The 14424-nt window shown below is 37.9% G+C and overlaps 1 protein-coding gene across 1 annotated transcript in view; it reads left to right on the top strand.

Moving 5' to 3' along the window:
• MYO5A (myosin VA) overlaps positions 1-10286 on the top strand; it is a 102271-nt gene extending 91985 nt beyond the window's left edge. The window contains 9 exon segments of the mRNA XM_086620568.1: positions 730-823; positions 2982-3128; positions 3528-3682; positions 4877-4966; positions 5694-5844; positions 6546-6828; positions 7648-7822; positions 9176-9256; positions 10134-10286. Of these exon segments, the coding sequence (XP_086476694.1) occupies positions 730-823; positions 2982-3128; positions 3528-3682; positions 4877-4966; positions 5694-5844; positions 6546-6828; positions 7648-7822; positions 9176-9256; positions 10134-10286 (1329 nt within the window).
• The last annotated feature ends 4138 nt before the right edge of the window (positions 10287-14424 follow it).

Here is a 14424-nt window from a genome sequence, read left to right as displayed (position 1 = left end):
TTTGATTATATGATTATTTTATGAATGCAGCACCATAGGTCACAGAATTATTCAAAGATTTCTGGGGAGTGCTCCTTTGAAAGAAAAATGCAGGTTTTATTGCAAGAGTAGGACTTCTAGGTGCTAGATGTTGTTCAGGTACAGAATAAAAAGATGTAAGACCTCAGTTTCAGTCTAAGGAGATCTGATGACAGCAAGCAACAGGGAAATGGCAGAACATCACAAGAAATGTCTTATGTTTGGATGTTTGATTTTGGTGAATTTAAGTGCAATTTATGGTCTTTCTGCAGATGTCTCTCTTATTATCCTATAAAATGAATAGGTCTGAATAACGAGTCAGTCCTGAAGACATGAATAAATGATGCAGAAATACAGGCTAGCTGTTAAATAATAAAGAAAATTATTTCCATGAGGCATTTGGAAGAGCAGGGAGGAAGCATTAGGGAGATGTGTTCGTAGCAAAATGTCTTCTGTCGTAAGAACTGACCTAGTTCTGAGAATATACCTGCCTGAGAGCTTTGCCTTGTCATGCTGCACATAACTTAATAATATTTGTGGTATTTGGCTTGTGTTATAGGCAACGTACCAGCTTGCAAACCTCAGCCAGAGGATGGCACCACTGTTCAGCTTTCCTCACCGCCTTGTGATTCTAACAGCACTGGTTTTGTCTCTGTCATGCGTTACGGGATTTTTCTCATATCTTAATCTTTCTCTCATTTTAATTTACAGGATTTAATGGAGCAGCTTGAAAAGCAAGACAAAACTGTTCGCAAGTTAAAGAAACAGTTGAAAGTATTTGCTAAGAAGATCGGTGAACTTGAAGGTACTTTCATATTTACAGAGAAAGAGAAAGATTTTGGTTTACTTTTTGTGATCCCATTGACATCATATCCATCTGTATTAGCGCTTGAGAGGGCATGAGGTCTTCAGTAGCATCAGCCTCTGTTAATTGATTCCAGAACAGGAGGTACGCTCAGAGCTCTGTGTGTTCCTTTATAACCCTTTAGAAGATTTGTCATATTTTGAAGTAATGAGTAAAGGAGATTGATGTTTCTCTGAAGGCAGAGACCATTTGAACATAAAGAAATGCTACCTGGGCTCTTTGTGTGCTCAAAGACAGTATGTTTTTGTCAAGACAAAAGCAATACTAAATATGAACTATGTAGAAATAATTTACCCAGTTTTTCTTTGTGTATTTCTATGTTACTGGAGCCAAGAATGCTGAGACTCTCTCTCTGCTCGAGGTTTCCTTTCAGAGCTGCTGGTCAAAGTTGAATAAGAGAATGCTGAGATATGGACTAAGCTAATTTTATTTATATGAGCATCAGAGTGAGTTCTCTTAGGATCTTAGGACTGGTGAGACTGAGACCTTATTATGTCTCTGCATAAGTAAAGTCATTTTAATTGCTAAAAGCAATTAATAATGTGATAAAGTTGAAGTATGAATTTGTTTTTAAATAATCCTGGTCCTAACCTTTCAGAAGCTTTTCATAGTCATCTGCTTTTTCCAGAAACAAGCTTACTGCCTAATGAGTCATTTTATTGAGTGCTAAGATTGAAATCAGTGACTGTGTAGTCTTCAGTGTTTCAGTGTTTGAAAAGAACAATGATACCAAGTTAAACCTTTAGTTAGCAGCAGCTCTCCTTGAGCTCTGCTTTGGATTTCTGCATTTTCTATCCCATTTGACAGGTGCACACATTTACCACACTTACAGGATGTGCAATAGCATGTAATTGCGTGCAGCTAGAGGGTTGTGAGAAGCGGATGTAGCTTTCATGAGATGAAGCTGAATTCTGCTTTTCAAAACCAAACATCCAACCTAGTCAGGTGGAGTGTAGGTGTTGAATGTGATACCGTGAAGTACTGTATGCAAGTAGGTGGATATTTCATACATCCTTTTGGAAGGTTACTCAAACAAAGTTTGTTTTTAAAAAGTCTTTCAATATTGTTTCGTTACTACTGTGGACAAGATCTCAGTGGTACTCCTACACAGTAAGGAGCGGGAAAGTGTTTCTGAAAACATAGTTTTATCTGTGTTTATTACCTAGTTAACTTAGAAAGGCGCAGTAGGTCTGACTGGGATAGAGTTAACTTTCTTCATAGCAGCCTGCATGATGTTGTGTTTTGGATTTGTGGCTAAAACAGTGTTGGTAACACACTGGTGTTTTGGCTACTGCTGAACAGAACTTGCACAGCATCAAGGTTTTCTCTTTTTTCGCACTCTGCTGCCTCAGTAAGCTGGGGGGTGGGAGGGCACAGGGGCACACAGCTGGGACAGCTGACTCAAACTGGCCAAAGTGATAGTCCATGTCCCATATCACCTAACCTCAGGAGCCAGAAGAGGGGCTTTTTGCATGCAAGATGGCTGCTGTTTGGGGGCTGGCTGGGCACTGTTTCTGCTGTGGGAGGTCGTGAGTGATTGCCTTTACTTTTCTTCCCGTCCTGCCCCATCCTTCACCTATTAAACTGTCTTTATCTCAACCCACAAATTTTCTCACTTTTGCTCTTAATATTCTCTCCCTTGTCCTGCTGGAGCCAGTGTGGGTGCTTGACTGCTGGTCGCAGTAAACCTACCACAATGGGCAACAAACATCCAGCTTGAAAAATACTGGCATTTTGTAGAACAATTAACAGCAACCCTTGCAGTATTAATCTGGGATTAAGTGATTAATGGCTATCGCTTCGTCTTTGTGCTTTTATATGATAAAATCCAGGAAATCAGCAGGAAGTCTGTATTACTGGATGCTGTTCACACACTTCCACTCTTCTTCAAAGGAAGATTGCCACCCCAAGATACATTTATCAACAATCTGTCTTCTTGTTAATGGGAGTTTTGTTGACAAGTGTTATGCTGAACCAAAGAAAACATTTCTTAGTTCGATATGCTGGGGTTCTTCCTTAGAAGTGTCATAGTTTCCTCTGGTATGCATTGGTTTCACTGGAAAATATTATATAATTTCTTTTCATTTCCCCTCTGAAGTGGGCCAGATGGAGAACATATCACCTGGACAAATCATTGACGAACCTATTCGTCCAGTTAACATTCCACGGAAAGAAAAGGACTTCCAAGGCATGTTAGAGTATAAGAAGGAGGATGAACAGAAACTTGTCAAGAACCTTATTTTAGGTAAGTTTCTCATTTGTGGCCTCCTCTACTGCCGCCGCACACTCTGAAAAAATGAATGGTAAGAACACAGAATTTGCATTACGAAATGAATAGCTTATTTTGGTTTTGCCAGTGTTCAGTTTATCTACAATTCCTAAATGTCTACTGTAATCTAATCGTCCTTCCTGATAAATACAGTACATATTAATGTGTCTGCATATTTTTAGGAGGCAGTTATGTTTTTTTAATTCTGTTCTAATATTTTACCAAAAAAATGGCTGTTCTTAGTTTTGTTCTTAGTTTTCACTGGCCATATACAGATATGTATGTGCTATTAACTGAGGAGATTGTGATTACCTCATATAACATATTCCAATGACTTTACACTTAACAAAACAATGTGTGTTTGTTTTTCCCAAGAGCTGAAACCTCGTGGGGTAGCTGTCAACCTGATTCCAGGACTACCAGCATATATTTTGTTCATGTGTGTACGCCACGCAGATTACCTTAATGATGACCAAAAAGTGCGGTCATTGTTGACTTCCACTATCAATGGCATCAAAAAAGTGTTGAAGGTTAGTTAGTCTGTTTGGTTTAGAAAAATGTTAATTTAATATTTCCTTTTGATTTTATGTCCGACAAGTGAAGAAAAGGCTTTCAATTAATTGGCTCTGGATTTCTAATCAGTAACCTCCTCCCACTGAAGTCACAAAAAGTTGCCTTAACAAGCAACAAATCACAGTGATAGCATTTTATCCATATAATACTATAGATGCTTTGAATTAGCGGAAAAAGAACTACCTTCTTTTTACTCTGAATAGTCTTCCCCCTCTGAAGCTATGCCTATAAAGTTTTGGATGTAGTCAAAGTTTCCATAGTGAGTCTGTAAATCTTCTTCCTAATGTTTTGGTTCACAGATTTCCTCGTTTGCTTCATCTACAGATTACACTGATGATAATATGTTACTGCCTAAAGCTTTTTCAATTAGTTGGCTACGAGAGTTTAGGCCAGGGGTATCCTAAAGGCACCATAAGGACATAAATACACTTTATGCTTCATGGAGTTTTTTTTCGTTTTTAAATAAGACAGATGTACTCAAAAAGCAAGTGTTTAATCAAGTGACTTGTTTTGAAAAAATGTTTAGTAAACAATCCTGCAGGAGCTTAGATATTCATAGAAACTTTTAGACATGAAAGTGAATGGAATGCATGCTATAGAGCTCTAGAAATTTTAATTACTCAGCATATACGAGATTCTGTGTTCTTTGGTGAGGAAAGTTTGTTGTTTTGTTTTGCTTTCCATATCAGGCTGCCAAAATGGTTATGATGTAAGTGGCGTTCACCAAAACTGAATTATTCTTTGCTCCTCCTGCTGACTCTGCATCATTCCCATCCTTTTTGTTGGGCTCTTCACAAGAGTCATTGTGTCACAGAATGAGTGTTTCCGGAATACAGTCATATTGCCCTGTCATTTCTGCACAGAGCATTTAGGATGGGTCTGTAAAACACAGAAATCATATCTGTGGAGGAAATCATATTCTGAACGTTCTTGAAAAATATTAGAGAAAACAGGGAAGGTGTTTAATGGTATTTTGTCAAAAACCTTGCTTTTCTAATATGTTACTGAAATGCACAAAGTTTTGCAAAACATCAGATTCTGAGTAGCTACAAGAAAGTAGCTGCAATTGTGCCTTTAGTTGTTTATCTAACATTTTATTATTTTATTCCTCCTACCTGTCTTTGTTGAAATATGTTTGGTTTTATCTTCAGAAAAGAGGTGATGACTTTGAAACAGTGTCCTTCTGGCTATCTAACACCTGCCGATTTTTGCACTGTTTGAAGCAATATAGCGGAGAAGAGGTAAGCAGTGCTCCTACTCTGGTTTCTTTTCCCCTACAATACTATTGTGAGTACTACTGTTTAACAGATTCCTGTAATCTCAAAATCTAGTCAAAGTATCTTAAAAAGGCTACAGTTTTTGGAACGATGGTGATGACAGCAGTGGAAAACACAGGGAGATAAGATTTGAACCAGCTTCCCTTTATTGCAGGCTGGGGCCTTAGAGGATAGATGACATTGTGCTCCTGAAAGTGCCAACTCAGATTAAGTAGAAGAATCTGGCTGCTACCATTGTGTTGTTTAGTAATGATTCACTGAACTTTCTATGAAAAGGCTGTATTAAGCCCTTTAACCATTGTACGGCAGACCAGTTTATGTTTGGAGGCTGTGGTCTGCCTAATTTCTTCTTCAAACTGAACTGGGCTTTTGGTTGTATATGGCCAGGTGAGAATGTTCATGCTGGAGTGGGAGGGAAGGGTCTTACCTGCCAGAAAGTTGGCAGAGTTTGTTCCTGTGTCAGATACTTGAAGCTTCAAGTCAAGGAAACAGATGTTGCACAAACCACAATTGAAAAGCAAATCCTAGCATTGACCTCAAAGAGAAGAACTTCCAAATTAAAGTTTTGAGGGGCTGTGACTATTATTTTGAAAGTATTATTTGTCAGTTGCATGAAAAATATAAACACTGGGTTTGTGTAAGATTTTTGTATTCCATTGAAGCATTAATTTATTTTATTTTATGAATTCAGGGATTTATGAAGCATAATACACCTCGTCAAAATGAACACTGCCTCACTAATTTTGATTTAGCTGAATACAGACAAGTACTGAGTGACTTGGCTATTCAGATATACCAACAGCTTGTCCGGGTGTTGGAAAACATTCTGCAACCAATGATTGGTAAGGCAAAGTTCAGTTCCTTATCTTTCACACCATAGTACTGAAAGGAAAATTGTGATGGTGGCAATATACTATATCTTGTAGTTCTTGTGGTGTTGTTTATAGATGACAAGGACTACACTAGACAGGTTGGATTAGAGGGAAAACTAAACTATGGTTAGTTCTTTTGGCAGTGACAGCATAAATCAATTTATCTTATTCATGCTTGTCATAAATCGTGCATTTAGAGGAAGAAACTGTTAGGACAGTATGACATTTGTTGCCCTGTCTGTTGGGAAATATCCCATGGAAAAATTAGACTTTAGTTACATGAGAACTCATAATTAAAATGAATATGGAGAAAAATGGTGGTTTTTACTGTGGTTTACTGTGCTTTCCAATCACAACGTTTAGAAGCATGGGCTAGCTCTTGGTTCACTGACTCTGCTGCTCATATGACCACTGGAGGAAAAAAGTATTTTGCTGAGTTAGAGTTAGACCTGCCTTTCAAACACACATGTTGGTATCTTGGTAAAAACCCTGTAAGTTTAGATTTTACAGAACACAGTGGGACACAGAATGACTGGAAATCATGGTAAAGCATGGCTAGCAGAAAGCTCAGCCCTGCTCTTCCTGTGTAAATACTGTTTTGCTGTCTTCCATAATATGCTTACATATCGGCAATTTTCAGTCATTATAATAATGATGTCATTCAAATGCAGTTTCAGGAATGCTGGAGCATGAGACTATCCAAGGTGTCTCAGGGGTGAAACCAACAGGGCTGCGGAAGAGAACATCCAGCATTGCTGATGAAGGAACATACACTTTGGACTCCATTATTCGGCAGCTGAACTCTTTCCATTCAGTGATGTGTCAGCATGGAATGGATCCAGAGCTGATCAAACAGGTTGTCAAGCAGATGTTCTACATCATTGGGGCTGTAACGCTTAATAATCTTCTCCTGCGCAAGGACATGTGCTCCTGGAGCAAAGGAATGCAAATAAGGTGAGAGAGCTCATTTTATACTTTTCTTGAATGTGCTGCTGGAAATCTTAGTGAACTCTTGCCACTGCTGAACATCATTTTGATGGAATAGCAGATACATTTTGAATATTTACTTTTCCGCACACAAGCAGTTGCAGATGCTGTTAAACTGATTTTGTGAGGTTCAGTTAAAAAGAGCTTGGTTAACTTAGGCCAAATCCTACCTGGCTTTCAAGGAAATGGGGTAGAAGCAAAACAAAAGTATTTCATCATCAAGGAGGAATCAGAACTGTAGATGAAATGTTGGTAGTTGCTTTCTCAGCTTTTAGAGAAGAATAGCAAACATTCCTGCTGCGTTCTTTGTATGCTGGTGGCACAGTGGATACCTGCTGTGTTCACCCACACTGTAGTTTGCGGCATTCTGCAGTAAAGCCATCTTACTCTATTCCTGCATTTGGCATCAGTTGACCAATGCATTCTACTGGCACATGCTAGGAAATTTAGCCAAGGCATTCCAGTCCCTCAAGTAACCTTGAAAAGCCTCACTGTATATTTGCATGGACAAAAATCTCATTTGCTTTTCTTATACGTGTCACATTCCTGCAATTAATAGGAATAGAAGCAAATGGGAAAAGCTAGTTAGTGGAAGCCTTTGGCCATCATTTCTATTTCCTGCTTTAATCAGAAGGAAACAGTGTGAAGACAAAATTACAAGAAATGACAAGTGCGAAGGAAAAACATGTTAAGGACAAAGAAACACTGGGAAAGAGAAACTGCATGTGCTTTCAATTTAGCCATAATCAAGCACTGATGTCTTGAGACTCTTACCTCTTTCTACAGATACAATGTGAGTCAACTGGAAGAATGGCTACGTGATAAAAATTTGATGAATAGTGGGGCTAAAGAAACACTGGAACCCCTCATCCAGGCTGCACAGTTGTTACAAGTGAAAAAGAAAACGGATGAAGATGCAGAAGCCATTTGTTCAATGTGCAACGCACTGACTACTGCCCAGGTAAGCAAACTCTCATTGTCTGTTCTTCTGTCACTTTTGAGCAGTTCTCTGCTCTGTTGGTGTTTACTATGCCTGCGTGCACTGCTCTTGCACATGGAGTGAAGATTTTTTATTTGTTTTGCATTAATACAACTAAAACAGATTAAGTTGGAGGGCTAAAAAAAAGACTAGACCTTTTTGAGGTCTGATGTTCAAGATAAGTTTTGAACAAATGAGAGGAAGCTCAATAGATTGTGCAGTGTGTAGTACTACACATAGTCTCTCAGTTTGTGAAAATCCTTAGAGAAAACTTCACTCAAAGACGTCTCTTTATTCCAGTCAGCTCTGCCTAGGATACTAGGAAATGATCTTTCTGCCATCAGTTAGTATCCAGTAAAGTTAATGGACGATTCACACAGAGATGTTGTCTCAAGGTCTGCAAACAAAAGTGTTAAGTTACTGAAGCCATTAGCCTTAGAAGGCTGAACCAAGTGTATCTTGTAAGCAGCTGAACATTGCTGTTTAGGAAAGCTTAGATTTTGTACAGATAAGTTGCACTATTTTTTTTTAACTGTGTTACATTTGCATAAAGCTTGTACAGTAATAAATGGATCCGAGGATCTTTGATGATTACTGAACATTTCGTTCAGGAAAAGGAAGAAATTTCTCCATTTCTTTCACAGGAGTGTCAGCACTAGCAGTTGCATTGATACAGCCGTTTTGATTTACTAATTCACATTGCTGGAAAATATGTTAGTTTTGTACAAAGTAGGAAGTTAGAATTTCACATGCTTCAAGTATTTCAACTTTGTTAAAAAGTGTTGTGATTTCCTTAAAAGACAATAATGTAAAAAACCAAAGAGGTTTTTTTAATAAGTAAGTTTAACCCATGTTATTATTTAAAATCTTTGTGATGAAGTTCTTTCCTCTGGTGATTTTAGGCCTATGTTTAGAGAAGTAGCTCACTGTCTTGAAAAAAAGTGAAGTCAGAAGACTCTCTTGAATGGAAGCTACAAAAGGTCATAATTATAGGGTCAAAATTAGGGTGAGAAACACAGCATGTTTTCAGGGGATGTAGGAACACAATCAGTTACTTATCATCTGATTTTTCCATAGTTTGGTATTTTCCACACACATGTAGAAATTTAGAGACTTTACCTCCAAAGAATACATGTTCTGAAGGAGGCAGTCATGTAACATAGCATTAAGCAGGTGATTGAATTCTGCATGAGTCAATAAAGCAAAAATTAACAAATACTTGCAAAGAATTTTCTTTTTAAAATAGCTTTTTTAAAAGTACATTATTAGTAACCATGGATGCATCTGTTGATTCATCAGTAAAATGAACCTAACAACAGTGGTTGTTCTTCACAGATTGTGAAAGTTCTGAATTTGTATACTCCAGTTAATGAGTTTGAAGAGAGAGTCTTGGTATCGTTTATACGTACAATACAGGTATGGCTATATCTTTCCATCAAAAATTATTTGACTATTTCTAAGAAACCCTCTGATAAGCCAAAATAGCTTGTGTCTTGAAATACATTCAGGAATCTGAAGTAAACTAGGCTTTTTAGTTATCGTTTTTTTAGCTATGTTGAAAAGGTGATGTCAGCCTTAAAATTTTAAGAAATCACAATTTACTGCCTCCAGACTTGCATGAAAATGTTAGTTTCCCTGTCAGTATGTATGAGATTTTTGGAAGGTGAGAGGTTTTTGTGCTTATGCATCTTTATGTATGTAAACACACTAGTATGCCAACTTTTCAAGTGATAACGTTTATATATGCAAATCTACTTTTGTCAGACCTGTGTCTGTATGAGAAGTTCCAACTGCTTTGAAAACTGAGGCCTATGTTCATTCCAGAGTTCTTCATTTAGCCCTTCTAGTTTTATATATATTGATGAAATGTTTTGAAAACTCCAAAGAAAAGCAGCCAGTAGAGCAAAATAAAAGAAACAAAAGAAACCAGACTTTCTGGTCTGTTAGAAATCAAATTACATTACTAGCAGGATAAGGGAGATTGGGAAGGTAGAACTGCAATGAAACTGCAATTCCACTTACTGAAAAGATGCAGTTACCAGATAGTGGGCAAATTCTTCCTTTTGCAGAGAATCTAAATAATCTTCAGATTGCACTGTAAGGGGAAGATATGCAGAAACAAAATGATGAAAGGAGCTACAGTTTAATGGCACAATTGTTGCAAATGTGTCTGGTCAAGTGAGCATAGAGTGCGTGTCTGGACACAGCACAGATGAAATACTACATCTTTGCAAGATCATTATTATCAATGAAGTGGCTAAATGCTAATGTAATCACTTTCTTATCTTTGCAGATGCGCCTGCGAGACAGGAAGGACTCTCCTCAGTTGCTCATGGATGCTAAACACATCTTTCCTGTTACTTTTCCATTTAATCCATCCTCTCTGGCATTAGAAACCATTCAGATCCCAGCCAGCTTGGGTCTGGGCTTCATATCACGTGTCTGATCCCAAGGATGTACCATGAGTGTTAGATGGAGAATCAGTTGCCTGCTATCTTTACCCATTGAAACATAGCGAGCCACTGAAAACACACTTTCTGAACAAACAGTCTATATATGCCCAGATCTGTAGTAAAAGTAGCTGGAAAACTACATAACAGCACCACAGATTGAAGGCTAATAGCAAGATGTGCATTTGTGTTCAGTCATTGCATTTGTGAGGACATCACTGATTTGTACGTTTCCAGAATATGGAAATCGGGCTTGGACAAAACTTGTGTCTTCAGCTGTCTATAGACATTTTTAGATCTGTAGTAACATATTTAAATAGTGTAAATTAAACTCCATATGTAATCTTCTCATAGGCAGGGACCAACAGGGACAGTCACAGTCCTGAACATGGAAGACTTGAAAGTAAGGTATTTTGTAGTAGAACACACAGTCACTTGGGAACCTGTTACATTTAACTTGTAAAAACTGGAATGGAGAAACACAAACTGGCAATATATAAAATGATTTCTTAAACCACTTCCTTATTTATGTCAGCTTGACATAAATTCTAGTGATAAGTCTTATAGCTCACTATATGCTATAATTTAGGTGTTCATTTGTTAGTACTGTGGTTTACCAAGCATACTAAATCGCTGCTGCATATTATGTTCTTTTAAATGTATGACAGTATCATACTAGGCACTAAAAATAAGATATTTCATTTTTTCTTGTCAACCTTATTTACAGTCCGCTGCAGTCTGTTATTCCAACTGGATTTTTGCAAATGGTGTCAAATAACACCTGTAGAGGAAAATGGTAACTAAGCACAAGTAGCATACTGGAAATTACATGTTTAGTTATTTTTAAAAGTAGTTAGCTAAAAATACAGAATCTTGAAGCAAATGATCAGAAGTCAAGACTGATATTAGTATTTATTTAGATTTTGTAGTCTGTCTAAGGTTGTTCTTTGTTTGTAGACCCCAGAGATGACAGTGTGTATTTTGAGTATAATCTCTTTTGTTTTGTTGCCACTTAAGAAAAAAAGCAGTCTTTCATACTGGAATTTGAGAGGAGAAACTTTAATAGAAAATTTCTGCAGTAGTCCAAGGCTCTCATTCTTTGCAGGGTTGACTAACAAGAACGTTAATTAGGTTTTGACTATGATGCTGTCATTTGGCTATGATTCATGCTGATTTAGTGGTTGGAGATCCAGAGGGCATAATGAGAAACTGAGTTATTTTGGATATTGCACATCTTACTGAAAAAAAATTTGTCTCGCACATCTTGCATCTGCTATATAGAATTCACATTTCACAATGTGCAACATCAGAGCAGAAGCCTTGCTTAAGGTTCTGATTCTGAACTTTAAAACAGGTAGTTTGTGGTGTATGGCTCAAATATACACGTAAAAAAAAAAGCCACACACATTGCTCAATTGCATTGTGCAGTATTTTTTTTATGTATTATAATAATTAGCAACTTAGCATTAACGTTGATTTCTTTTAAAATACCGAGAAATAATCTAGAGGTACACTATTAGACTATTTGGTACTAATCTGTTTGCCTGCAAACTCACAGAAAAAAAACCCACACTGTTAAGCAGACTGAAACATTTCAGTTATGTTCTACTTGAGAGGTAGACATGCTGTTAGTGTGGTTGCTAAAATCGGTAGTAAACACAACCTCAACTTTGTCAGTATCGTTTTAAGATGCGCATGTCGTCTTATTTTCAAATGTGTATGCCCCAGATCATGTTTGATGGATCATGCCAGTCCTTCCAAGAACCTAATACTGCATTGCTTAAATGTTTTGAATGATCTTTGCTAAATGATTTAGATTGTCTTCCTGTGCATGGTATACCAAACACTGTTTTCAAATGTTACTTGATTTCTGAAACTACAGCTACTGTTAAGTGGCTCCAAATAAGGTATAATGTAGTTTTCAGACTGTCAGGGGTACTGTACTTGCGAGAATGTAATGGGAAAGCCTTCACATCCAGTAACGGGGTTAGAAAAGAAAATACATGAGAACATGCTGACCTACAATTTTTTTCTCCTATTGAAAAACAATTGGCATTACAGTATGTTCATACTGTAGATCAGGAAATGTATCCACTACTTAAGCATTAGTGTATTAAAATGTATGCCTAATTGTATTTTGTTTATTTTTTAAGTTTGTTTACCTGTAAAAAGCCTTATTGTATCTTGTTTCCTTAAAAAAAGTAGTGTTTAGTAATTTATAGGTATGATCCTTAAACTCAGTGGTTTGACTGGTATTACTTTTATATCACATTAAAAGTATATGCTGCTTGACATGTTTTAAAGGAAAATATTTTTAAGTTGGAATAGATGTGTAATTGGTAATTCATCTAACATTTTACATGGCAGTATTTTACATGCACTTTTCAGAAGTAAAATTTTAGTGTCAGTGTATAATATATCTTTCACCTTAGAGCTAATATCTCTTTAACCATGAAATATAATGCAGAATTATTTTAACAACTTTTTTTTTTTCCTTTGAATCATTGTTATGCTCTTTCAATGTGGACATATCTTTTATATTTTAATTTATTATCTATTGCTATGATAGATTTTCTCAGATGCTGGAAAAATACTTGTCAGTGACCCCTTAGAATTATATACAGTTGTTCTAGAGATTTTGCACAATAATTACCTCATTCAGTTTGGTGTATTTTTATTCCAGTGATCATTTTATTCTGATGTCTGCTATCCAAATTTTGAAAAATTGTTTCTCAGACTTTAATCTGGGATGGAACGTGAAAGTGCTTAAGTCCGTTAAATGCGATTAATCTATTCTATCTATCACAGGAAAAAAATAGGATCAACTTCAATATTGAAAAGTGGATTGATAGCCAATAACATTTGTTCCCGACTTGGAAACACCAGCATTTGCAATTTGAAGGTCTGTGTAATTTGTGATTTAAACTGCACACATTTCAAATACCTTACAAAAACTATGAGTAAACATGTTTTTTTAAGATGCTGATACTTCATGTGATAAATAAAAGCCTTTAAATGTAGGTTTTCACTCGATGCCACTACAGTACATAGATGAAAACCAAAACATTGTCAGAATGACCTGAGCTCTGATCTGTTGTAGTGTCTGATGTTGTACTTAGTAAATGTATGCATCATAAAACTGTAGCCTACTAGCTATCACTGGAAAATGTCCAAATAAAAATACAACTGTAAGATTTGCTTTGGATTCTTTTGTTTGCTTGCTTGGTTGGTTGATTGTTCGTAAGCTGCGTGCTGGCAGAGTCCCCAGGCGATCAGACGGGTTCCCTCTACCTTCATGGCAGACTTAGTGTTGACTGCCAAGGGAGTGGGTTAAAATCTGAGGATTGTATAAGTACACACCCAGGTGTGCCGTAAATTACTGTGCATATTTGAGAATATTTTGTTCGACATAACCTATTTCTGTTAAGATATTTTGTTACTAAACTATTACTGAAGTAAGAATGAAGACTTGCAATTTGCTGCAATGCTGCGTGGTGCCGGGCAGGCAGGGAGGGCCGGTGGCCCCCGCACCTCTATCCACCTGCCCAAACCTGGAACTATGGTTATTCACGGTTTTTTCTCATAAAGGATATTTAACTATAACACCTGTTAGTGCCCTACGCTTAGTAAATGCATTCTGAGTTGTTTATTTTTCTAAGTTTGTTATAGAAACTCCTTCATGGTGTCCTTTAGGAAGGTGATTCATGTTTCTGTCGTGTTTCCCTGCTCAGTCAGGAATGGCTCCCCTCGTGATCCCTCTGGCAACGAGAGTGGCCATTATTCCTAGTCCCTAAGGTTGTATCCGAGATCTCCGCTTTGCCAGCATCATTTTAAGGCCTGTAGCTGTATGCGCCCATGGGGATTACGACTCCTCTCCACTCTCTTCCACCCCTCAGCAGCGAGCCCGCAGAAGCAGCCCCGCACAGGCAGGAATGCCTTCACCAGCTGCTGCGAGTCACTGGGGCGAGCAAAGCGCCGCAGCTGCGCCTACGGCGGGGAGCCGCCTTCCTCCTCCGCGGGGCACGGCCGTGCCCGGGCGGGACGGGCTGCGGCTTCCTCAGGCCGCGGGGGCGGGCCCGGACCGCGGCGCCGCGGCCACCTGTCCCCTGCGGAACCGGCCGCACCACGTCTCTC

The sequence above is a fragment of the Tauraco erythrolophus genome, chromosome 14, assembly GCF_009769465.1.
Source record: "Tauraco erythrolophus isolate bTauEry1 chromosome 14, bTauEry1.pri, whole genome shotgun sequence".
NCBI lineage: Eukaryota > Metazoa > Chordata > Aves > Musophagiformes > Musophagidae > Tauraco > Tauraco erythrolophus.
This window is presented reverse-complemented; position numbering and strand designations above follow the sequence as displayed.